Source organism: Sinocyclocheilus grahami, unplaced genomic scaffold, assembly GCF_001515645.1.
Source record: "Sinocyclocheilus grahami isolate Dianchi unplaced genomic scaffold, SAMN03320097.WGS_v1.1 scaffold233.1, whole genome shotgun sequence".
Taxonomy (NCBI): domain Eukaryota; kingdom Metazoa; phylum Chordata; class Actinopteri; order Cypriniformes; family Cyprinidae; genus Sinocyclocheilus; species Sinocyclocheilus grahami.
This window is the reverse complement of record NW_015505412.1, coordinates 2347398-2375319: the sequence shown is the minus strand read 5'-3', so window position 1 is coordinate 2375319 and position 27922 is coordinate 2347398. Positions and strand designations below refer to the sequence as shown.

At 36.4% G+C, this 27922-nt stretch overlaps 1 protein-coding gene across 1 annotated transcript in view; it reads left to right on the top strand.

The window, feature by feature from the left end:
• Positions 1-570: 570 nt before the first annotated feature.
• The window catches only part of LOC107597514 (pleckstrin homology-like domain family B member 1), a 91300-nt gene continuing 63948 nt past the window's right edge, over positions 571-27922 (top strand). The window contains exons 1-5 of the mRNA XM_016288611.1: positions 571-779; positions 14752-14850; positions 18491-18614; positions 19569-19739; positions 27266-27391. Of these exons, the coding sequence (XP_016144097.1) occupies positions 693-779; positions 14752-14850; positions 18491-18614; positions 19569-19739; positions 27266-27391 (607 nt within the window). The 5' untranslated portion in view covers positions 571-692. The remainder of the gene's footprint in view (positions 780-14751; positions 14851-18490; positions 18615-19568; positions 19740-27265; positions 27392-27922) is intronic.

Below are 27922 nucleotides of genomic sequence, written 5' to 3'. Positions count from 1 at the left end.
TATGAAATAGGCCATTTGTTCAGGTTGGCTAATGAAGAGTACGACATATGCTGAACGTTCGGGATACCAAGATACAGCAGCAAAGCGTCCACCATCTGGATTCTAATATGATACTCAAGAAGGTCCGATTTCAGGTTAGTTCCATTTTATTTCTGAAACCGAGCCACAAACCCTAACGATGATGTCAATAACTGGACATGTGGGGTTTTGTATGATTTCATGCTTTTGGGTTTGTGTATGATGTGATGTGTGAATCGGAATTCATGGTTTCTGTTTTCTGAATTTGGTTTTTTAGATTTCTTAGATTTGTGTCGTCTTTAAATGTGTATCTGGAGTTTCAGACAGAATGGAGTGATTTGCCAGTTCTGATGTATAAAAAAAGAATACACTTATATTTTAATTAATTGCATATTTTAATTTATAGTATAGTATAGTTAGTAATGTTATACTTCACTTTTTTGCATTATCAGAACAGGCAAATCAAACAAGTATTGTTTTTCATAATCACAATTTGTCAAGCTTTAACTTTTATTTAGTCTGAGATTCATTAAAAACATTTTAATTATTTACAAAGGATTAAGTTTTTGGAGTTAATGATTTGTGAGTTTGCTGGAGGTCAGTGGCATGTATTGCTCTGTATCTCAGTATGAAATAGGCCATTTGTTCAGGTTGGCTAATGAAGAGTACGACATATGCTGAACGTTCGGGATACCAAGATACAGCAGCAAAGCGTCCACCATCTGGATTCTAATATGATACTCAAGAAGGTCCGATTTCAGGTTAGTTCCATTTTATTTCTGAAACCGAGCCACAAACCCTAACGATGATGTCAATAACTGGACATGTGGGGTTTTGTATGATTTCATGCTTTTGGGTTTGTGTATGATGTGATGTGTGAATCGGAATTCATGGTTTCTGTTTTCTGAATTTGGTTTTTTAGATTTCTTAGATTTGTGTCGTCTTTAAATGTGTATCTGGAGTTTCAGACAGAATGGAGTGATTTGCCAGTTCTGATGTATAAAAAAAGAATACACTTATATTTAAATTAATTGCATATTTTAATTTATAGTATAGTATAGTTAGTAATGTTATACTTCACTTTTTTGCATTATCAGAACAGGCAAATCAAACAAGTATTGTTTTTCATAATCACAATTTGTCAAGCTTTAACTTTTATTAAAAAAATATTGTTTGTTTTCTATAATTTACTTTTAATGTTATAATTTTAGCTTTTTATCTCAATAATGACTTAGTGTCATAATTATGTCATAATTATGACAGTATCTAATGTCTACTTTTTATGTCATTTTCATAATTTAAACTTTTTGTCATAAGTATAACTAAAATATCTTAGGAACCTTTATTCGTTTAACACTATCTATCTATCTATCTATCTATCTATCTCTCTATCTATCTATCTATCTATCTATCTATCTATCTATCTATCTATCTGTCTATCTGTCTATCTGTCTATCTGTCTGTCTGTCTGTCTGTCTGTCTGTCTGTCTATTCACAATAGTGAAATCAGTGTATGTGTTTTCTGCATGCTGAACATACAACAAATGCCAGAAGTTGGTTTACAGGTTTTCGGGCCTTAAAGTGCTGACAAAATAATCCCATTCTTCCAGAGGCCATCGCAGGGACATTTTCCCGCAGTAAAAGTGAGAGCGAGAGTTAAATTCTTCCGCACCTGTCATAGGACCTCCAGCTGCCTTGCTTTCCCCCGCTATGGTGACAAGCCTTTGAGCTGGACCTTTAACCTGTGAGACACACAGGCGGAAATGAGATGCATTCTGAGTGAACATGAGGAATTTCCTTTGGAAGGAACAGAACAAACAGCAGTCTTACTGGCCTAGGAGTTGAGTGCTTCAGCCACAGGTTTATTTCACACTTACGTGTTATATTAGGAAAAAGGGAAGAGTAAATAGCTGGCCAGCTCAGCTTTATTTTAAAGTTCAGGATAATTATGTTGCTTTCTAGATTACTTGCATTGAGACAACACTATGAATCTGAGATAAGAGTTGCTTACCTGGTCCATCTTGTGAGCTTGTGTTTAATGAGGTATTGATCAGTCACTAGAGGGCACCATTGCCTCATCATACAGGATTGTATATGCTGACACGGATTGTGAAAATGTGTATTTTGAATTGTTCAGTCATCCAGGGGCATCTGTAGCATATTATATCATTAGTCCTGACTTCAGTCTCAAGGGAAAATTGCCCGAACTGAGTCACACAGATACTCCATAAGCACACGAATCTCTTAAAGATACTTTTCTGCAGCTTGTGTTTAATGAGGTATTGATCAGTCACTAGAGGGCACCATTGCCTCATCATACAGGATTGCATATGCTGACACGGATTGTGAAAATGTGTATTTTGAATTGTTCAGTCATCCAGGGGCATCTGTAGCATATTATATCATTAGTCCTGACTTCAGTCTCAAGGGAAAATTGCCCGAACTGAGTCACACAGATACTCCATAAGCACGCGAATCTCTTAAAGATACTTTTCTGTGTTACAGTTGATCTCTTGTTGAATTTTCCTGTTGTTCATATCAAACATAAGCAAATAATCAAGTAATTTTTCAAGTATAAATATATTTTTTAGCTTATTATACTTGGTCTACAATTACAACGAGTTGATCTGAAATACATTTTGTACTGTCATATACTGTCTGATACTCTACGAACTATATCTCCTCAGCAAACGCATCTTCACAAGTGTCTTTTTTATAATCTTACATTTGTGGTTGATGTTTTTGATCAGCTGGAAGATGACTAGTGTGTCTCATTGGAGAGAAGCTCTTGATCATACAAGAGCAGCTTTAAAAAAAAAAAAAAATTTTTAATTTTTTTTGGTGTGGTGCCAGTAAGAGTCAGGACTGGCACAGGACTATACAAACAGTGACAAAAGCCGGACTGACCTCAGGTCTCCAGTGCTCTGGCACCTTCCCAAGAAACACTCAAAGAGAGGAACAGCACTGTGGATGCCAGTGTCTTTTGTGCACCTTCTGCAGAAAAGTGAGTTTCAGCTTTTTCTGAAATGGACTTATTTTGCAGCAGGGGTCTCTGCAAGGTTAGTGAACAAGTGAGGAGTTCTTTGACTGAAAGAATGAATGCCTTGTGTCAGACTAGGAGTGGTTGACAGAACAGGAAGGCAAAAATGAGTGAGAGGGGGAGAGAGAGTCACAGAGTGAGACGACTTTTGTCCTGCGCTGGGCAGGAGAATCTGCTTTTTGTCTGTGATGGTTGGCTTCGAACGTGTGGCAGCAAGAATCTCACAGCATCTTGCTACCATCCTCAAGATCCTCATCATCCTCTATCCATCTTCATAATGTCTTCTCCATGAGGAGCCATGTGTTTGCTTACAGAGGGTCTTGTCTCATAGGCTGCCAGAAAGTTTGTACAGGTAAGGTCTCCTGTATGGCTTATAGGAAAACTTGGCTTTTTTGGAAAAAAAAATGTGAACTTCGATTGTTGTCTGTTATTGTCACACAGTCTACTTTTTTTTTCAAGATACTAAAAATGTTTGAATCTCATGAAACCTGCCAATAATATATCCCAAGTCCAATTTCATCACAATCAAAAAATAAATAAATTATAAATAAAAAAAAATACTAAAAAAACAAAGCTTACATTTTTAAGTTATACATTATAAAAAGATATATCCTATTATAAAAATTTGATTATGGAGAAAAAAAACTAAATATTTAGGCTTTTATTTTCATTATAGCAATTATGCAAATCCTCATCAAATTGTTATTATTGTTATTCATCTGAATGTTTTAATTTTCAACTTTTTTGCCATTTTCATTATTCTTAGTGGAGATTTTAATGTAATCCTCATTTATGCATTTATAATACTTTTTTTTTTTTTTTTTTTTACATGTATTGCAATAAGATATACTGTAATAGTGATTTTTAATTTAAATATAAGTTTCTAAAGACAGTACAACAAATACTACCATGATATATAAATATTCTTGATTTAAATTATATATATTGTATATGTATAATTAGACATATACTATGCATTATAGTAATTAGAATACTACAAAAAGAAAAGAAAAAAGAATTAGAATATTTGGTTTGTTTTGCAATTTTGTGACTGGAATTTCAAGGGAAATTGGTATAATTGTCCTCAAAGTAATGTCATAATCAACATCTTAAAATAGGCTTTGTTTTATGTATACAATATTTAATTACTCATTAGGAGGTGAAATGACCTGGAAATGTTCTTGGCAGGATTTGTGAGATTCTGATCCAAAACTCTGGTCCAGTCAAATCAGCTGTGATTCAAACATAGACTGTTATTTTTAGAAACCATAGCAGTTAAAAAAAATAAACCATTAGACTATCAGTTTTTGTGAAATTATGTTTTGCTTAGCAGATATGGTACGAGATCCTGAAAATTTCTCACTGCTAAATGCAGGCAACAGGAATGAGCTTTGTCCTTGTTTTATCAGAGCTCAGGACACAACATTAAGCAGCATTGTGAGAATCTCAGACTACAGCCTCTGGCCTCGGGAAACAACAGAAATCGTGAGAAAACAAGAAGGTGACAAGGTCTGTGCCTCACCTTTCGTTTACTTAAAGGAGGACAGATAGAAAGAGACCAGAGGCACCACACTCTAAGTGCCACGTTAGTTGTTCTCTCTCCTCCTGATCTCCCACCATAAAATAGTGCAGTTCATTGAGCAAGTACAGAGAAACAAGCAGAGGGGGAGTGTGGGGCCTTTCCATGATCACTTTGGAGAACTTTGGAGGGTCAGTGGTGAGTGAAAAATGCTCCACTGGTTTTGGTTTTGATAATCAAGCCTCTGTTGTCCAGGTCATCTTTGTTTCCAAAAAAATGAGAATGGGCTGAAATCACAGGCCCTGCCAATGACTGTGTGTTTCACTGGGACCTTTCAGAACGCGGTTGGAATTGATTTGTTTGGAAGTAGAATACATTCATTAGCAATGTCTGCTAAGGCAAGCATAACATTTGCTGTTGCTCATTCTTACAGTTAGGGGTTTGCTTTCAACTACTAACTTTAAGGGATAGTCCACCCCAAAAAGAAGAGTATTCTGTCATCATTTATTCACCCTTGTGTTGTTCCAAACCTCTATGAGTTTCTTTCTTCTGATGAACATGAAAGAAGATATTTTGAAGAATGTTGGTAAACAAAAAGTTCACTGTAGCCATTGACTTCCATAGTAAATTTTTTCCCATACTATGAAAATCAATGGCTACCGGCAACTGTTTAGTTACCAACATTCTTCAAAATATCTCCTTTTTAGTGGAATCAAAAAACAGCAAGGTCTTGAGATACTTGAGCGCCGTATTTTTAGAAAGCTGTGAAACACTGCAAAAAAAAAACCGCAAGATGTCAAACCGCAACGGTCAAACATATTCATATAGTGCATGTTTACATAGAAAAACAATGGAAACGCAAAAACTGTTTGTGCTAATGACTTGAATATTAGGTTACCTCAAACTGTGTATCTTTCAAAAAGCTCTCAAAACAACCTAGCAACTGCATAGCAACATGCTAGAAACTCTTCAAAACACCCTAGCAACCACATAGCAATGTGCTAAAAAGTCAAAACACCCTAGGAGCCACATACTTATAGCAACATGATAAAAAAGCTTTCTGAACACTCTAGCAAATCCATAATAATGTGCTAAAACCTTTCAGAACATCTTAGCAACTGTACGTGATCTCCAAATCTTGCAGAACTTCCTAGCAACTACAGTACTTAGCAACAACTTCCTGGCATCATGGCAGTACATTTTGAATGTTTTTCTTCCCGAAAATGTAACAAGGATGTGCATGTGTGTGTGGCCTCACAGCAACAACTGCACTTCACAAGCTAAACTTTCCCACCTCTTGCTCTGGCTCTTCCTCTCTCTGTAAGATATCCTCCAGACACTTAAACATTTTCCAGAGCATCTTTATTCACTGCTAACACTCCAGCACTCAGCAGCCCTGTGCCAAATTTCATTTGGGTTTTGAAAGAGCTCTCATGGAAATGTTATCAGACTGGCATAATGTCAGGTCAGACTCTGAGTAAAAATGACTCCAGCTGTGGTCAAAAGGTGAGGGCTGGAAAAGCTGTGTAATTTGGGTAAGTGATAATGTCATCCTTTTTTCACACTGTCTACCTCATGCTTTTACACCAAAAGAGCAAAAGAAGGACTTTCGGCTGGTATACACTATGCATGACTGTATCTGAACAGATTTGAAAAGACTAGGCATCACACACTTACCGAAGAAGATTACAGAGAAAAACTGGACTTCAAACAACTGAAGATCACACATTTCCAGACTTTCAAGTTGCTCTGAACAAACTCACAAAGAAATGTGAGTTTCCATGAGACACGTGACAAATGTAAACAATATTACTGCACCTGAAATCGCATATTGTCTGAGTAGGTATTACATTTCAATAAGAACTTACTGTGCTGCCGTTAAAAAAAGTACATTCCACATAGTATCAATGAAAGCCGGACGTACTACTTCATTTTTTCATTGTCGTGTGACTTATGATTTCAGTTGCATCACTTCACTGCCCTTCACTGCTCCTCTCCCGTAGCCTCATGGGATAGTAAAGTGTCCATCAGATGTGCACTTTGGAATCTCGGCGGAAGTAATAGGTCATCCGGGAACTTTTCGTCTACTGTGTTATAAATGCTATGAATTCAGACATATACTCTTTTCACCCACTATACGGTAGGGAAGTAGGTATATTTGGATGCAGTGTATGTGTTCTAAAATTGGCTTAAAATATCAAACATGTCTGATTTTCTTCGACTTGACAGATTCATAGTCTGAAGCTAAAATCTGGGTCTTTGCCCATCATACATGGCATGATTTTCTGCAAAATCTGTCAACTCTGGCTGCCTAAAATCTGCAGACTAGCATTGACTTGTCCAGACTTCAAATTGGGACTGAAATTTGAGCAAAAGTTATATAGCGTATTCCAGCCTTTACTGAAATATTGTGAGACAGTCTGAGACAAAAGAACGGTTGGAGGAAGGAGGTTGTTGATGATATTTCCATTAGACCAAGAGATTTCCAAAGCTGTTTCCTTTACTCTGCATCCACCTCCTTCCAATTACTCCCAGCCCTTCTTCAGTTACTCTCTGGGAAAAAACTTGGAATACATACTGGAGACCAGTTTTGGTAGACATGTGGTAGTTTCTATGCATACTTCTTGTGCAGCTCATCTGATGTTTGGAGGAGTGTGGATAGTCAGGAACCAGAGTCAGGAGAGGGGTGAGTCTGGGACGCTTGCTTTGGCAGCAACCCATTGTATCACAACAGCTTTTAATGGCACAGCGAAAGGAGGTGTTGACGTTTTCTCCTTCTGCCTTGAGGCTTTGAGACCCTGCGTGCGAGCCACTTTCTGCCACTCTCCAGCTGAGGTGAAATTCTTGGCTTTGAGCTGCTCACATTATTGGATGGAGATTAAAGAGTTGATCTGAGGAGTTTTGCCAAGGCGTTGAGGGTCGCACACTGGCAACAGAGGGCATTGCCAATGCCTGGTGCACCTGAGCGAAGTCTGACCTCATGTTGTAGTCATGTAAATCTCTTTCTCATCCAAGATTACAAAATAAATAAATAGAAGCACAAAACTAAGCTTTTGAACTGGATTTGGTGGCATCAAGCTTTTGACCAAGAATTGAAGATTTGGGAGAACTGGCTATGGTTTTCGAGCTTCTTTTCAGAGGATATAAGCATGTGCTTATAGGATATAAGCATGTGCTATGAGGTGCTGGTTTCATCGCTTAAGATCAAAATCAACATCTGTGCAAAGGTAAAGCAATTCTTTGAGCATGAAAATATAGAATCGAGTCTTGAACTCTGACCCTACGCCTTGACACATGTTAAACAGGGCTTTTTCTGCATGCTTTTTGGTCTGTGTGGGTGTTTGGGTCCTGTGGTCCTAAGTAGAAGAGAGCCAGGCCCCTTCGCCACTCCTCTGCAGGGATTAAACACGTTGAAAAGAGTTCTTTGTGCTGGCTGCACTGGAATGCCTGTTGAGCCCAGTGTCCTTAGGAAACAAACAGCCAAAGTCAACGGAACATTTGAGCAAGTGCCTGTTGGAATATTGTGTTCACTTGAGCCCCTGCCTTGTGCAGCCCCCTCAACATTAAGCACCAGAGAAAAAGTGACTCACTCTCAATAGTAGCCTTTAAGCCAGGAAATTATTAGTCTGATGATGCACTATTTGTGCCTGAAAGTCAGCATGCACACAAAAACCCACTCTTCAACCTATGGAAGCATAAAATAATTATGTTTATTTCTCAGAATGACTGCAGTATATATCTTAACGTGACTTTATAGAGTAATGTGGCTTTCAATCTTGCAATTGTGACTTTGTTACTTATAACTGAGATTTTATTTCTCATAATTTTGACTTTATATTTCACATTGTGACTTTATCTTGCAACTATTTCTCTTAATTTTGTCTTCATATCTCAGAATTGCAGCATTACTGGTATATCTCACAATGCGACTTTACTGTGGCTTTCAACCCTGCAGTGTCTCACCACAGAGACATTATTTATCATATTTTGACTTTATATCTCACAATTTATCTTGCAATTACATCTATTTCTCTTCATTTTGACTTCATATCTCAGAATTGCAGCGTTTTATCTCATAATGTGACTATATATTACATGTGTCTTTAAATCCTATATTGTTATGAATCCTGTCCATGGACTTCCGTCCGATCGCCACCAGAGGTCACTCGTCCATCATATTGACTCTCTCACTAAACCGACTGTTACACGTCTCCACGGACTACATTTCCCATCATCCATTGCACTGATTGCACACAGCTGTAACCAATCACACACACACTATATTACACTCACTCAGATCCTTCTCAATCTGCCGAGTATTGTTTAGCGTTTATCACTCTTCTAGCATAGCTACATTACGGAGCCATTCCAAGGTTCCAGTTCCAGTTCCAGTTCCAGTTCCAGTTCCAGTTCCAGTTCCAGTCTAGTCATTTCGTGCTGTTTGTTTCCTGATCTTCTGCCTGTGTATCTTGGATTAACCCTTTGCCTGCTGTTTCGGACTGTGTTTGCACCTTTCCTGGACAATTGCGCCTGTTATTGGATTACCCCTCATGTCAAGCCCTCTGGATATTGTTCGCCGATCGTAGACCCACGCTTGCCCTAGGAATACACTTTTTTTTCTTGCCTGAAATGTACCTGTTTGCCACTGTTTGACCCATGCCTATTATGACCACATCTTTGTTTAATAAAAGCCTGCAAATGGATCCGCACGTCTCTCGTCTCGTCGGCTCCGTTACATATATGGATAAAGTTGGTTTTAATCTTGCAATTATGACTTTGTTGCTCACAACTAAGGCTTTATTTCTCATAATTTTTATTATATATCTCACAATTGTGACATATCTCACACTGTGACTTTAAATCTTGCAATTAAGACTTCTCATAACATTGACTGTTATGGCTGTATATTAAATATTTGCCTCTTTATCTTACAGTGCGACTTTTTCTTATTTTAAACCTCTAAATATTGGTAACCTTTTTATTTATTTATTTTGCAACAGAAACAGGCAATCTTGTAGAAAAGGCTTTGACATTATTGCACTTTTTGTATTTAGAGTTAGTTAGAGTAGGCCCAGAAATTGTTTGTTTATTTATTTAAAATGTTCTTTTCTGGTTTGAGAGAAAATCTGCATACTTCTGTGGAATGAGTTTAAAAATTTTGAAAAATAGGTTTGTTTGACTAGTGGTGAGCAGGGCAGAGAGTTTGATAAAACCTGTTTGGAACGATCATTATTTTTGCAATTCCATTTGGTCTATGAATTTACAATCTTTTAAAAAACAACAACTGTTTATTAGGTTCCTTTGAAATTGTTTGACACTTAGTCTCTGTGAGGAGAAATGGAGAGTGCACGGCATTCTGCCTCGTCCCACAGGAAACTCTCTGTCAGATAGGAAGTCTACATATAGACTCAACAGTCAGCAGTGGACTCCTCTCCTGCCATCCTGTTTGTTTGTCATGTTTCCTCTCTACTGTTTAGGGGACGTCTTCTAGAGTGATCTCCCCAGTGCCCACTTATATTGTTGATGACTAAATTATCATTGATGTTGTTATGATTAGAGGTGCTACTATATGTTTCGATGATGATAGCTTTAAAAAGGCTTGTATTATGCCAATATTTACCCTACTGGGAATCCACTGTTTTGGAACATGATAGCTGGTTTCTTTAGCTTTGACCAACTTAAGTGGTCAAGCTATATTTTTTGAACATGGTCAATGGTCAACCTGTTAACAACTAGCTAATGACCATCTTAGACCCGCTAGAAACCAGCTACCATGTTCCACAACACAACTGTCATCTTCAGCTGAATTTTTCTCCAGTGTAGACCTGTATAACCCCAGCTCAACAATAGACTCTTTCTTGCTCTTGGATTCTTATCTCAGGGTTATATATTTCACTGACGTTGACATGAGCATGCACACAAGAGCCTTTGATGGTGTTCTGGTGACCTTTGCCCATGTGTCTTCACTGTGCAGGTGGTCTACCGGTTATTAGCTTGTAACCAAGCCTCTGGTATTCTTAAAACAATGAGTGATGGAGAAAACAACATACCAGAGATTTTGCACAGCCCTTAAAAGCATCCCACAATACTAAGTAAGTGTATTAGAAAGATCAGCTTTGGAGCTAAAAACAAAGTTCTGATTAGCATTTTATTAGGTCCATAGCCTGTAGACATGGGATGGGATAGGATAGGAACTGTAAATAGCAAGGTTCATCAAGTTTGCTTTTTTATTCAATTGCCATGTTTAGACCTCTTGAGAATCAATGTTACATAATTATACTTGGTAGTAGAATTTCTACCCACTCATTGCTATTTTAAGTCACTTTGCAACATTTTTGTGGCCAGGTCTAAAAATGGAAGAAGGTGTTTAGTCAGCCACATCCATGTGTTTGTCTGTGGCCATAATCATACACTCACAGAAATGGCAGTATTTTATCATCTGCCCCTCAATTGTCTGTCAAGATAGGCCTATATCTGGTGCACGCACTGATCAACATGTGGTGTTGTTTTCTTCAATAACGTCCTCTGAAGTTTGGACATCTTTGGATATGAAGAGGCCTTAGGCATTGTGATCACATGTCGTGGAAACAAGTTCAATGACAGCAAACTGTTGAACAGGAAGACAGGGCGGGACATGTAGAGCAGCTCCTCCCCTTTTTAAAATAACCAATAAGTGAGAAAATTTTTGAATGTTTATATCTTGTAAGTTTTTAATGTTTATATCTGCAAATTTTGTCATTTTTTGGAGCAAACTAGCTTATAAATTACCTTAAAGGTATAGTTCATCCAAAAATTTAAATTATTATACTTTTTGTGCACGTAGAAAACACTAATAACAACTAATAACAAATCAGACTGTTAAATAAAGTCAGAAAGAAAAGCTCTTGGATTTCAGCTCTCGGTCAGAAAGCTCTCGTATTTCATCAAAAATATCTTAATTTGTGTTCCGAATATAAACAAAGGTCTTACGGGTTTGGAACAATTGGAATGATTTGATCAAATATCATCAAATTCAATTATATAAAAATTATTTTTAGTATTATTATTTACTAATGCATTTATATTTATATCATTTTATTTTATTATGTTGCAATCAGCATTGTTTTCTCCATCTGTCCATACCCCTATATCAGAACAGAACCAATTTTAAGTAGAAGTACAGTTTTAGAGCAATGCTTCACCACCAGGTAGAGGTCTCTGAGCAGGCAGCTTGCAGAAGATGACACACTATTGAAAAAGCTCATCATCTCTCTCTCCATCTCTGTCCCTGTACTTTCAAGCTCAGCTGAAATTCCACTGATGAATAATCCACTGCACCTCAAGGCAGGAACTAGAAAGCTGTTATTACACTTCAACAGCTAGGACTCACTTTGAGCATCTTGTACCACATTTCTTCACTCTTTTATAAACCAATTACAAATTTCTTCTCCTTCAGCATTTCCTCGGCATACACAATATTATCTTGAAGGAAAATCCTTTAAATAAACCTCTGCAATATGTATGAGAGAGTGGATCACATGTGGTGGAGCATCTACATTCCAAAAACCACTATCATGTCTTTCCATTCAGACATGTGTCCTCTCCTTCCAGCCCACAGTGCTGTCATTTTGAAGAGCTGAATGTTGTGTCATCCGTCTTTCAGAACGATCCAATATCTCTTCTCTAAACTTGACACTTAAGCATTATGAATGCAAGCCTGAAAAGTTTGAAAGCACACTTCTACTGAAGAAGAAAAAAATCTTAATCAGTGTGTTTATCTTGTTTACCAAGAAAAAATTCTAGACATTCTTTAAATAAATCTGATGAGGATATATAATAATAATAATAATAATAATAATAACTGGGGCAGAAACTATGATATGATATGATATATGATAACAAAATAACTTTTTTGAATTACTATATATTGAATTAAGTTTTTTTTACCCCATTGAATTTTTTAAAAAGTTTTAAGCATAAATCTCAATAAATTTGATGATGATGATGGTAATGATGATGATGATGATGATAATAGTTATACAAATTAGAAACTATATAATATTCAAGATTATTCAAGATATATTCTCTGTATAATACGAGTCTTATGCAATTTTGCTTCTCAGGTAACCTGATTTTTAAGGATGTTTTTTTTTTTCCCCCTGGAAAACAGACATACACATACTGAATACATACACTTATGCATCATTTAGGAAAATAATTTTAGAGGTGTGGCTCTGAACATATGATTTGTCTCTTCACTTAATTGCATGTGAGCTAGTTTGGAGTCACTGAGCAACGAACCAGACCTACATGCCGTCACTCGACCACATCTCTTCATCTTTTTCCATAGCACTCTTCAGGCAGGGTGCCGCATCCACAGAGAGCGTCTCTCCTATTTGAGCACGCTGAAGAGAGACAATAACAGCCTTTATGCTGCATGCTGGAAATATGTGCTGTCCTTCACATTGTTGGGTATGATAATGTGTGAGCGTGTGTAATTTGGAACAGAATCAAACTCTGTATAAAGACACTAGTAGGGAAATGTGACTCATTGCCCCTTATATCGTGCAAATCGGCTTTGATGAGCTAAGAGGCATGTGGCAATAACAGAGTTTTGGATTGTGATCAAACCCAATCTCAATCTGTCAGATCTTCTGTCTGTCTGCCTCTCAGTCAGTTTTTGTATATTTCCCAGATGACCTACTGTACATATACTTCCATTATCACTCTCTTGTGTTTGCTTCAACTTCTTAAACTTCCTCTCTTCACTGTAATTCTTTTTTCTTTTATGGAGATCAATTTTTTTATTGACCAGCGAACTAACATCTGTTATCAGGGCTGTAGCCGACAGGCAGGAATGTGGGATTTAGCTCAAAGCAGCATGTACAGGCAGGTCCGTGCTGTTTTGAATAGGAACATGTATTTTCTAAATGAAGATGTAGAGGGACTAGAGAGGCAGAACATTGCCTAGTTACATTTCCTAAGACATCAGGGACTTTGATATAGCAGTATGCTCAGAAATGGAGGCGTTGTTTTTGTTGGACAACTGGAATAAGGTAAATGTGTATAATTGATTTCCTATTTCACATTTTAAACAGCAAGCCGGTTATTTCCTATCTCTTTTTTTTTTCTTGATGGATACATGCTCTCTCTGCTGGTTGCTAAATTTTTAAAACCTAATCAGAATTTAATGTGTAAGCAATACTTTGTATATGCCGTTTTTGAATTATACAAGGGTCATTTTGTTCAGGTGAAGTGGTTTCAAGTATTAAAAGTTCGATTTGTGTCAAATTTAATTCAGTGCCAAGCGATTTAAATTCTTCAACCTTCTTCTCCAATCTCTATAAAAAGGTGCTATCATTGAATCTCACAGAGTAATTACAATAATTACATCAGATTATGCTATTATAGGTTTGGGTTTCATTGAATTCCTTTTTTCTGTGCAATGGAACGGTTCTGTGGATGTTAAAGACTCTGCATGGAATTCAATGCCAATAAATAACCTTTGTTTTTATGAGTGTACATAACAGAATTCTTTGTGACTACATGTACAAATTGAACCATTGGTTGTATATTGTGCTGTGGTTGAACTCATAGACAGCATGTTGAGTAAGAGCACAGGAATGTCAGGGCAGGAAGGTCTGTCTCTTTCTCTGTGTGTGTGTGTGTGTGTGTGTGTGTGTGTCAGGTCTCAGAGGAAAAGGCAGCTTGCGGCCAGTGAGAGTCAGTGTGAGTTGGGCCAACGGGGTAAATCAGCATTATCTGTTTGCAAATGCCATTTGTGTGAGTGCAGACTCTATTCATCAGGGCAGTGAGTCAGCTGAGGATGCAGACGGGGAATGCCGGAGGCTGCATTTCTCCCACTCGCACTATTGTGTGTACTTGACTGGCTTAGCAGTCGTCTACACTACAAGACACCAGTTAGAGAGAATATATACACGTATGCAAGTATGTACCGTGGCCCTACAAATAGATAGTTCTGCCACAAAATTAAAACCGTCATCATTTACTCACCCTCAAGTCTGTCCAAACCTGTATGATCATGCCATGTAACACAAATAAAGTTATATTGCAGAATGTTCGAGCTGTTATAGGAATAAGAATTTACTAACAAAACTGAGTAAAAGATATTAAAAACGTGATTAATTGTATAAGAGTTGCAAGGTTGTTTCAACACTGTTCTTGCCTCTGGCAGGATCCTCATGTCCCGGAGCGAGTAAGTGAAAACACGCTGGTCATGGATAGTTTGAACCAAAATCTTACCATTGGACATCAGTCTCATCAAGTGCTCCAGGTGAGATCAAACTTTAATTACCACATGTGACAACATTTTATGTATATATATAGTGTTGTTTGTTTGTTTATTTATTTATTAAGAAAATAATACTTTTAATCAGCAAAGATGCATTACTTTGATCAAAAGTGACAATAAAGACATATATAATTTAAAAATAATTTATGACAATTACACTACCATTCAAAAGTTAGGAGTCAGAATTTTTTTTTCTTTTTTTGAAAGAAATTAATACTTTTATTCAGCAAGGATGTGTTAAATAGATAAAAAGTGATAGTAAAAAGACTCATATTGTTAGAAAATATTTCTATTTTAAATAAATGCTGTTCTTTTTAACTTTATATTAATTAAAGAATCCTGAAAAAAGTATCACAGGTTATTTATATATATATATATAGTGTATATATATTTATATATATTAAGCAGCACAACCGTTTTCAACATTGATAATAAATCAGCATATTAAAATGATTTCTGAAGGATCACGTGACACTGAAGACTAGAGTAATAGCTGATGAATAGTCATCTTTGCATCATAGAAATACATCTTATTTTAAAGCATATTCAAATAGAAAACCATTATTTTAAATTGCAATAATATTTCACAATATTACTGTTTTTATGTAGTTTTGATCAAATAAATGAAGCCTTGATGAGCATGAGAGACTTCTTTAAAAAAAAAAAAAAAAATTCTAACTGATCCCAAACTTTGAACGACAGTATAGTATTATGTGTGTTACAGTATATAATATTGTTTCTTATTTTCTTCTTTTCATAGTTTTTATTTTATGAGCAAAAAAGAGAAGCTCACAGAAGTAGAAAGGTCCCCCCCCCCTAATTACAGTTTTTTACAGTTTGCATAAAAGTCAGAAAGTAAATCCAGTGCTGATAGCAACACCTTTGTTCAGCACAGCTTCATAGAGGGAGCTTTTGTCTGGCAGTCAAGGTTGAGTGTTCGTGATACGAGGTGACAGGCAAAGTGTGAAACACACCTTTGGGGGCATCATTACCATCATCACCTTCTGCTTCAACATGATTGCCGCATCTATGTGGATTTCTCCCTGTAGTAGATAATCTATGGCAAATATGTTGATGGTATGACACAATGATCATCTCTCACTCACATCCTGTAAGCTCCGCTTTAATCGATTACACTAATTGCCTCCTGCTAATCTTGTTTAAGCAGTTTATTCTAAACCCAACCGTATACTGCAGCCCTGAGGTGATAATATGTTTTTAGTAGATGTTTGGGAAGGTGGGTGAACAGCAATTATCTGGAAGGCAGCTGTATGGTTAAAAATAATATTCCTATATTGCAATATTCCTATATTGCCTGTGCAAAATGAAATTCTGTCCACATTTACATATCATCATGATTGTGTCTTGAACAGAATTTACTTGCAAAATAAGTTGATGGATTCAGCTAATTTCGAGTTGAAAAATGATGTCATTGCATGATAGCAGAATTACAGGGTACAATCTTCCCCTCCCAGTCATTACCATTTTGCATTGTTGCCATGACAACCTCCCCCATGCTGAGCCTTTAAGTTTCAACGGAGGTCTACTCTCAAGATGTGACTGAAGGCACTTCTCTAGGGTTGAAGAGAATAGTAAGATGAGCACTCAACCGCCAGCTGAGAGCTCAGCTTGAATCACTTTGGAACTTCTTGTTATGAAATATTAAATAATTGTGGGTAATTTTAGCTGATGTATGAGTTGACTCACTATATTTATGGTTAGTATTGCAGCAGCACAATGGCTTTTGCGTCTTAGATTAGACACAGACATTTAAAGCAGTGGTTCTCAATCTTTTTGACTTTCAAGGCCCTTCATGACTTTTCTAGCTGGCCGTGATGTACAGTATATATATATATATATATATATATATATATACAGTATATATACACTACTGCTCAAAAGTTTGGGACTCAGTAAGACTTGTAATGTTTTTTAAAGAAGTCTCTTATGCTCATCAAGGCTGCATTTATTTGATAAAAATACAGAAAAAAACACTAATCTTTCAAAATGTTATTACAATATAAAATGATGGTTTCTATTTTAATAACCTTTAAAATATAATTTATTTCTGTGATGCAAAGCTGAATTTCCATCAGCCATTACTCCAGTATAAAGTGTCACATGATCCTTAAGAAATTTTTCTAATATGCTGATTTATTATTAGAATGATCAATGTTGGCAACAGTTGTGCTGCCAAATATTTTTTTTGGAAGCTGCAATATTTTTTCAGGATTCTTTGATGAATAAAAAGTTAAAAAGAACAGCATTTATTCAAAATATAAATCTTTTCTCACAATATAAATCTTTGCTATCACTTCTTATCAATTTAACACATCGTTGCTGAATAAAAGTTTTAATTTCTTTCAAAAAAAGAAAGAATAAAAATGTACTGACCCCAAACTTTTGAACTGTAGTGTATATTGTTAAAGATTTCTATTTTAAATAAAGGCTCTTCTTTTTAACTTTTTATTCATCAAAGAATCCTGAAAAAAGGTATCACAGGTTCCAAAAAATATAAAGCAGCACAACAGTTCTCAGCACTGATCATAAATCAGCATATTAGAATGATTTCTGAAGGATCATGTGACACTTTAGACTGGAGTAAGGCTGATGGAAATTCAGCTTTGCATCACAGAAATAAATTATATGTTAAAGTATATTAAAATAGAAACCTGTATTTTTCTGTATTTTTTATCAAATAAATGCAGCCTTGATGAACATAAGAGACTTCTTTAAGTCTTACTGATCCTAAACTTTTGAGCGGTAGTATATATACTGTATATATAATACTTTTTCATCATAATTTTAACCTAATAAAATATTCTAGAGTTTAGAATATATTAACTAGAAAAATGTATATTTATTATAATAAATGCCACTTAAGTTTTACCATTGTATTTAATTATTTTTAAAGATTATTTTAATGCTTGTTTTGTCTTATTTTAAGTCATGTTTGGGCCCCCTTGGAAGTTTGTTGAGGCCCCCTGGTTAAAACCCACCAATTTGAAGGGATAGTTACTTAAAAATGCTTCTGTCATCATTTAATCACCCTCATGCCTCATACTCTCATTCCAAACCTGTATGACTTTCTTTCTTCTATGTATCATAAAAGCAGATGATTTTAGGAACGTTCATGCTGATCTCTCCCACACAATGAAAATTGATGGGGACCAGAGAAAGTACATCCTCTGAAGCCATATAATGAAAATTGTATGGAAAAGAGCAGCCTGGACATTCTTATAAATAACTCCATTTGTGTTCCATGCAATAAAGAAATACATGGGGAACGTTCATGCTGATCTCTCCCACACAATGAAAATTGATGGGGACCAGAGAAAGTACATCCCCTGAAGCCATATAATGAAAATTGTATGGAAAAGAGCAGCCTGGACATTCTTATAAATAACTCCATTTGTGTTCCATGCAATAAAGAAATTTTCCTAAAAATTTCCCTATATAACATGCAAAAAACAATATGCAAAAAGAGTAGTATATCCGAATATATGCTATTAGAAAATTGTAAGTCACCATATGATGCCAAAGTCATATTAATGTAAAAACACGTGAGGATGGGAACATGATGACTTTTTTCATGTTTGAGTGAATACTATGCTTTTTTTAGAGCACTCCACTGGATTTGATTGAGACTGGGAAAGCCCTGAAGGTCCAAGCAGAGCGTCCCCATTTGGTTAGTCTAGGAAGTGGCCGTCTCAGTACAGCCATCACCCTCTTACCTCTGCCTGAAGGTAAGATTATTATTATATAATTGTATTAATTACATTATTATATTTATACTTCGGTGGACTTTTTCAAAAGGTTTGCAGTGATCTTAGATATATTTCCATTTTTATAAACTTGGAGGGAAAAAAGTGGAACATTCTCAAAATATGATCCAATACTGTTATTGTGTGGGAAGAAACACACACCTTTATATAAAACCAATATACTGTACACAGATGGCCAAATCCCCTGCGTCACCTCTGTGTTGTGATTGAAAAGCCAGTAACCCGACTCTGAGCCTTAAGCAGCATGGGGTCTTTTAAAACACCCTCTCTTAATTAGAAAAGCCCCTTTCTTCATTAACCACCCTTCATCTCCACCTACTTACTTTCTCTGACACTGACCAGCCATTCATACCAGTGTCTCCTTTATCAGTGTCCATCTGTCTGAATTCCTCAGAGACACATGTAATTATCATGAAGGCTTTGAGAAATTACCTTATGAAAAGGGCATAAGAGAAGGGGTTTTGAATGCTTATTTATTTTATATTAGTCACTGCACTGTATTAGTATTATAAACTGATATACTCTCTTGTGTGATTCCTCTCAGGTCACAGACTTTTATCTCATGCCTAATAACAGATGAGGTTGGGAATGTGGTTCTTCTCACTGACAAAAAGCAGCCCAATATCCATGAATTAGCTCAGTTTAATTTAACAAAATAGACATCACACTTTGCTGAAAAAAGATCAATTAAATGCACTCTTGGTGAACATAAGAGAATTCTTTCAAAAACATTTCAAACCAATCTCAAACCTTTATACAGTAATATCTATCTAAAAGTAAAACAGACATAAAGTGCCTGGGCTTTCACTGACTTCTCTCTTCACCTGAGTACTTTTGCAACCTGAAACATAGTACATGTTGTCTGAGAGCAAACGATCTTTGAAATCAACATCCTGTGGGGGTTGTTTGTTTTAGGCAAGACCACTCTGGGTCACGGAACCATGGACATCAACATCCAGGGCCCAGGGATCACAGCTCAGCACTGCTTTATCGAAAACAAGGCAGGACTCATCACTCTGCACCCCTGTGGAAACCAGTGTAGCATGGACGGACTGCCGGTCACCAAACCTGTGCGCCTGTCTCAAGGTACACAACCACATTGTATACCTTTTATTCATTTACAATAGTCCAATCCTCAGGTTCAATCCTTCATTCAAATTAAGAATCTGAGTCATTACTTTCTGCAGCATCAGCCATACTAAAATTCAAACATGATTCTCAAGTGTAAAATCTCTTATGAAAGGGAATCAATGCACCCAAACTGAAGGAAAGCCCTATTCATTTACAATAGTCCAATCCTCAGGTTCAATCCTTCATTCAAATTAAGAATCTGAGTCTTACTTTCTGCAGCATCAGCCATACTAAAATTCAAACATGATTCTCAAGTGTAAAATCTCTTATGAAAGGGAATCAATGCACCCAAACTGAAGGAAAGCCTGCCCCTCCTCTGTGTCTTTTGTCTGAGGGAACAATTTGACTAAACAGGTTGGGGGGAGGGGTGTGTTTTGGGTGATCTTCATTATTGTGCCAGCTTCTAGTGTTTCACTATTGTTCAATACGTTTGCTCTGAAATATTCAGTTTGGTGTTCAGAATAAGAGCCTCATTTAGTGCAACCCTTGATTTGTATTATCTTGAATGTGTAAAAGAGTCATAAAAGAGCAGGAACCTGTGGAAAGATTGTCAAATGCAATAACTGAAGCAGAAACCCCCCGTTGCCCCCCTGACATGGAGAGATTGCGGCTCTGACTCAGGGGGTGAGCAATTACACCTCCTTTCCCCATCCCTTATCTGAGAGGGAAATTAGTTGCACCAGTGACGGAGACAGCTGTTCAACTTTACCACCCATCACTACGAGAGCGTGCAGGGGTTCAGTGACTTCAGAAGTGCTCGGATACAATACGGCATGGCAATGGACATGATTATATTTCTGTGACTGGGTTTATAATGGAAGCCTCTTCACTACGACTGCGTACGATGGACACTTATTTCAAGTTAACGATAAAGAAATCCGTTAAAGCATGGGGAATAGTTGATGGATACTCTATGAACAAAGGATTTACCATGACAAAGCAAGTCAGTGTCTGCATGCTACAGCTATTGGTATAAAACCATGTGCTCTCCTTTTTAAAGGGACAGATAGGATGTTGCCTACAGATGGGATGGGAAGTTGATCGTTTGGATTTAAAAGTAAGTGTATGAGGACCTAATGGATTTGTTTGAGTAGTTTTTTGGTGTGAATATTCAAAAATGATATTTAAAAGCAACAGATTTTTTCTCAGATACAAGCTCTCTGTGATGAAAGTTCACTTTGCAATGTTGGTTTATTAACATATATAGTTTTAAATATTTTTGAGAGATATTTATACCTTTTTTTCAGCAAGGATGCATTAAATTGATTAAAAATGGCAGTAAAGGCATTTATAATTTTACAAAAGATTTCTATTTAAAAATATGTTCTTCTTTTGAACTTTCTATTCACCAAAGAATCCTGTGAAAATCACGGTTTTATAAAAAATATCAAGCAGTTTCTTGAGCAGCGAATCAGCGTATTAGAATGATTTCTGAAGGATCATGTGACACTGAAGACTGGAGAAATGATGCTGAAAATTCAGCTTGGCATCACAGGACTAAATTACATTTAAAAATATATTCAAATAGAGAAGTTTTTTTTTATTGTAATAATATTTATAATATAACTGTTTTCACTGTAATTTTAGTCAAACAAATGCAGCTTTGATAAGCATAAGAGACTTCTTTAAAAAATCTTAAAACAAAAGAGTTAAACATAAATGATAGGAATATGATAAGTATAAATACACTAACATAAATATAATATTATCATAAAATGTGTATACACAGGGTGCATAACCCACAATAAACCAGTCCAAATCTTGCAGAGAGGTTTTCTCTTGCATGTTGGCAGGGGCATGAGTGTGTGTATAGTGTTACACTTCTATTCCTGGTTAATGTGACCCAAGAGTGCTGCTACTCCTGTTTCTATGCAGCCCTTCTTCAATCTCCACACACTGTTTGCTCAGTCAGACTATCCACACATGCTTTTATTTGTCCTGAACATATACTGGCAACCCTGCTGGAATAGCTGACGGAAAGATAAGGGGATTTTTCCTTATTATTCTGCTTTAAGTTCCCTGTCGTCACCCAGTATGTTCATACTTAACCTTCACAGTTTGTGTTGGGTCACATTTGAACTAAATGTGAAACCATCTGCTCAAGAGATAGCCACCGTCTAAGAGGTTGGTCCATGCATTGAGAGTTAGACATTTTTGTGTGTGTGTTTGTGTCATGCACACTTTGCATGCAGAATGATCCATTACAATGCATTTTTACAGCTTTCACATGATATAAATCATATTTATTTTTAACTTTGGCACTTATAAGCTGCATCACTTGTGGTTGTGAGCCACATGCTTTCTGGAATGTGTGGAATTGGGTAAAGGTTAGAATGAAATACTGGTTTGTTTAGGTTTTTGACCTTTCCAGGCGCGTTGTGCGTTCTTTTTGGCATCTCTGTCTTGACGTCTTCTGTTCACGTCTCTGTGTTTTCAGTTGGAACAGTTTGGCACCCGTGACTCACCATACTCTACGTCCTGCCAGCTTTACTGAGATCTAAACTATAATGCAGTTGGTTTGACACAGATCCAGCACTCTTATTTTTACTGAAAGTGCATGAGGCAGCTCTGTACTGCTCTGTCATCCGTGGTTTGGAGAGTGAATAGTTCTGTCAAAAATGACCAAACTTTATATGCAACCCTTTTCATCCCTGTGATATAACAAGTCAGGATGAAGAACTGAGTGCATGCAGATATTTTGCTGTATCTCTGAGTCATTGGTGCTTCTTTTACAAGAAATTGGAACTCTTCCCACTATATCTGTGATGCACCACTGGGTTTGTGCTATAGAAAGGTCATCTGTTTCTGCATTGATTTCATGTGTTAGAAAATGAAGAGAACAGAAAACATTTTAGAAAGCTGTACTTTTTGTTAAGCTTCATGTTCTTTAAGGGGTGTGAAAGACCCTGAGGGTCTTTCTTGCTCATAAAGGACACTTAACATTGAAGGGTAAAGATTGATGTTTTATAAAATATCTCAAAACTGATGCAAACTGTTTTTAAATAAAATTTTGTACAGAACATTATTTATATTTGGTGTCTCAGAGACCACAGTTACAAACGTGGAAAAAAAATACAATTAAACATTATATGTAATTTATTTATGTAAAATTATATGTAATAACAAATCATTAATTAAATAAGGAATTATATATAATATCATGTCATACATAAATAACATATTGTAAATAATGTATAATAATGTATTTAAATAGTATAATATTTAAATACATTATTTAAATACATTTTATTTAATATTATATACCCCACCTGTTTAGCTTATATAATGCATTTAGATATCATTATGCATTTAGAAATTATGTTTTATTAATTATTTAATAACTATATTACTTGCATTATATTATATATAGTTATACATAATTATAATGATGTTATATATAAATAATAAATTGTACATAATATATAAATAATATATTGTAAATAAAATATAATAATGTATTTAAATACATATATACTATTTAAACAAATTATTTAAATACACTGTATGTAATATTTTATGCACCACCCATTTATTTGATACATATTTAGATTTTAATGTATTAAGATGCATCATATATAATAAATACAAAATTAAATAAATATAAATACAGTACAAAAAGTAGTTTAACTTATAGGAAGCAAAATAAAAGAGGGAATAATAAGCTTTATTAAAGAAAGTGCAAAGCTTTATAAAAAAAAAATTAAAAAAAAACCTTCACTTCAATGTAATTTATTATTTCTCAGGTGATTTTGGCATGGATACACCTGCACTTTCTTTAATGAGTTTGGCTTCTCAGAGTGCAGTTATGGCTGTTGTAGAGGAACGGTTCATCTGAGAGTGGTGGGGAATCAATCTCTCTGATTAATGTCGGGGAGACGGGCTGTGCATGGGGAACAGCCACTCTCCTGCTGTGCTTTCCAGATTCACGCGCCTCTCCCCACTCTTTGTCATTCAGTAGTGAGGTCTGTCTTCTTGCAAATGGCCTCATGAATTTGATTACAAAATGGCTCTTAGTCATGCTTTGCTGAGGATGACATCTATGACAAGGAGAGGTTATTTAGTGGTTCTGCTCTTCAGAGCAGGTCACACTGTTCTGACAAATGTGTCTTATTTCAACAGAAATTAAAAAATGAGTCATCGGTATGCTTTATACTTTTTTTTTAGCAATATTTTTGTGATAATGGAAAGTGGCTGCAGATGCACAGCAGTGGTGTTGAAATAGGGATATTTACTATGATAAATTAATGTTAAGTAAGATTTGTCAGTTCAGTTTTCCTATTTTGGAGAAAAGTATTGGACTAAAACTTTCAATTTTCTTTTTAAAATATATGAACGTAAAAGTCAACAAAATATTTATTCTTGAGTATAAAGTATAAATGTAGGCTACTGTATTTAAGGGCAGTAACAAAGTGTTTATACTAAGTTAGTTTATACACCTCTGTTTATAAATGGGGTAAAAGGGCTGCATTGAAAGCACCATGATCGCACATCCATACCTGTGGCGAGGAACAGCACCACAAGGGGTTGAAATCGTATATCATCTCCTTGACTTCCACCAAAAATATCTGTGTTAAAAGTATCCATAATGACTGGCAGAGAGAGAGAGGCCGTCTATAAACAGGGAAACACTGTCCATGTTTATCTTTGGATTTTACCACTATTGCATTTTCAAACTCAGCGCCCCCCTCAGGACAGAATCATCTGTGACTGTGGGTGGTTTGTGGGCTTGATGTCTATGAACAGTCCTTTCAAGTAAAATATAGGTTTCTTTGAATATTGTAAATGAGCAGCGTTCAGTCGTTGCTGCAGCATGTCTGAAATGGATCGATTGATAGGTTCCCTCCTCAGCAGGAGTGATTCTTGGCTCACGTATTTTCCCTTGTGTGCTGTAGTGTTGTCTGATGTGCTAGATTACCCTCCATCGCTGCACTTCAGAAATCTACTTCCAGACTCTTCACTTTGCATTGTGGATAAATCCATCAACCTTTGTGGTGTTATAGTGGCCAATCTGAGGAAATCTACTAGATTTTTACTGACACCTAAAGTACTGACATTCAAGTTGGTCGTTTACTGCCAGCTATATTTAATCTTCATCAGACATTCAGTGTGTATCATATTAACTTCTGTGATATTACTGTACTGTTCTCGGTTTGACACCATGGGGAATTTTTTACCTCTTGTTACCACTGTTGGTATTAGTATATCAATCATTTCCTGCATGCCAAGACTACTTAACACAGACCTTTTCACTTTCTGCCACACATAAACAAAGACATTACATTTGATATCCCACTGTTCTCTGTATAATAAGAACTATGTGTTTCTGTGAAATGATGCAATGAAAGAAAGCTTACAATAGTGCTCAACCACTTCTGGTGTGAACCTTGCTCTTCGTAATGATAAAAGGCAACTGATATATACATAAAGTCAGCTGAAATATGCCTGATTTGTAAAAATGGTTCAAATAGTTCCCTGTTGGCACTTAAGGGTAAAGATGCTAAGGTGTTTTCCTGCTGTGTATTGATTGAATTGCAGTCTGAGCTGTGGTCAGGAGTTCTGGTGGATCAGTGAATCTCAGCTATGACAATGCAGGGCTTTACTGTCCTGTGCTATATAATAAAATGTTTATAGATAGATACATAGATACTATGGATGATGGATGTCAGATACAATAGTTATGATATGGTATGATAGATATGATACAATACACCACACTAGATATGATACTTTACAATTAATACAATACTGGACAATTAATACAATTGATACGATACAGTACAATACAATACAATGCGATGGATTAAAAGCTCTAGGACGAGTCAAAACAAAGTTATTTTGAAGGAGAAAACCCCTCTAAACTAAAAGTGTCCAATAACAGTATTTTGCCTTAGTTAAACCAGCATAAGCACCATAGGCTCTGCTCCGATGGACCACATGATGTGTTTTGAGGGTAAAATCTTGCACACGAGTAATTTTAGAGTTTTGCAACCTTTTCTCTTACAGCTGTGCAGATGAATTGCACAAGTTTGCTTGCTATCACGAGCACGTCTTTACCACATCACTGAATTAACTGCTGTGCATCATTTTTAATGGCACATTTGTACAAAGACTAATTTGAGCACAATGCTTGTAGATCAAAATAGGAAGGCAGTGAAGCTGCTGTCGCATGTGTGTTTGTTGTTTGACACTGCTGCTTGCCAATAGTGATTGAGCTTGTCGGCGGATCGTGCCGATGCAGCGGATGCTACAGTTATTGTCTGTAAAAACGCTCAAATATGATTTCGACAAGGCACAAAACAAAGTCTCGCTGATGTGGTTTGCACCTCAGACCTCAATATACTGTTATTTTAAATAAAACATTTTATGAGTAAGCACGCAAACAAGTCTGTTAAATAAAACACTACTATAACTTTCTGTTCAACACATGTGCTTTGTGTATTTTGAGTTTCTTGTTTTGTTTTGCTTACTCGTCTTTGAATGTGTAAGCAGAGCATGTCAAGACTTGAGCAAGCCTAGAAGAGTCTTTTTATGACAACAACCACCATCAGTTAACAGTCCTCATTCTTCTATTCAGAAACAACATGAAACATCTATGTGAGAATACCACTTAAGCACATGATTTACTTTACTACAGCGGTTCTTAGTTTTCTTTGTGGGCTCTAATCATACCTTGTCCTGTCAGAACCTGAGGGGTAATCAAATGTTCTGCCTGTAACAAAAGGGCATCTGGCACTCTGCATTCATCACACATCTGCTCCGGCTAGAAAGGTTTCCATGAGACCTTTACCTACCTTGAATAAATCCTGTGATTGGCCAGATTAGCTCTGGCAGTTTAATATAACAAAAGTGCTTTTTTGTTTGTTGGTGTGTGTGTGTTTAAATCACTCATTTTGGCCGATATGGTAGTGACATATATAAAAAATGTAGAGCATAAATAAATATACAATATCAATATATATACTGTATATATATTCAATACTGACTTTTAAATCACTAATATTGGCATATATGGTACCAATATATATAAAAAAGCCAATATATAGGACAAGGTTTGATTTGATCCATTGAAAATGTATTTATTTGTTTTAAATGATCTTTATATGATAGATGGTTGCATGATAATAAAGAGCATTCACTATAAGACCAGGAATGTGTATTAGGAAAGTAAATAGGGTTCATTTAGATCTCATGTTGACTTTAACTGGCTACATTACCAGCATTTGGCTTGCCTATTTTCCCCTCACTCAGCAAGCCAGGAGTCTGATCCGACATCACAGTGTGAGATGTTCTTGCTAGTTCATGTAAAACGGGGGCAAACATTCCTTTACCCCCTCCGTACCTCTCACACAGCGGTACAAAACTGGTCTAAAACTGCCGGGATCCTAGTCAAGATCATTTAAAATGCCTTCTTCAGGCATACGAAGAAGCGTTATGCATTTTCATTCTCAGCTTCATTAAAAGTGGTTTTGGTTTGTGTGCAGGCTGTATGCTGTGTTTCGGCCAATCCGCCTTCTTTCGTTTCAATCACCCTGAGGAGGCTTTCCGAATGAAAAGCATGATGCCTGAGGGAGGACAGACAGCCAGTGTGAAAAACTGGGCCCACACAGGTAATGCAATATCCTACAGGAGAACACACCTCGACAGTAGCATGAATTATCTAACACTTACCACAACACACTCAAAGGCTGTGCTGTGCAGAACGTCATTCGTGTGGAAAATGCATTCCTGTAGAACCTCAAAACCTTATTTGTGTACTGTCTGAAATCACAGTACAGAAGAATATGTGACATCCCTGACATATTACTCACTCTGTTACATACAGATGTGTTTTAGGTATGTTAACATGTTGAAAAAAACAAAGAAACAAGCTGTATTTCCTGTGCGAGCACTATACGAAACAGATTTACAAATGGGCCATTTATACAGATTTGGTCTTGCCACATGGCTGAATGGCAAGGTTTGTTTCAGTAGCACAGGTATCGGCTTTCAGCCAGCCCTTACTGCATTTCCGTTTCTAACTGTTAGCAATGCAAGCCTGCCTGGATCCCGAGTTGCACCATGCAACTTTTATGAAGAGCTCATTCCTGTGGGTCTCCTGACAGACTGCTCTACATCGTCCACTCCCCACTCACAGTGCT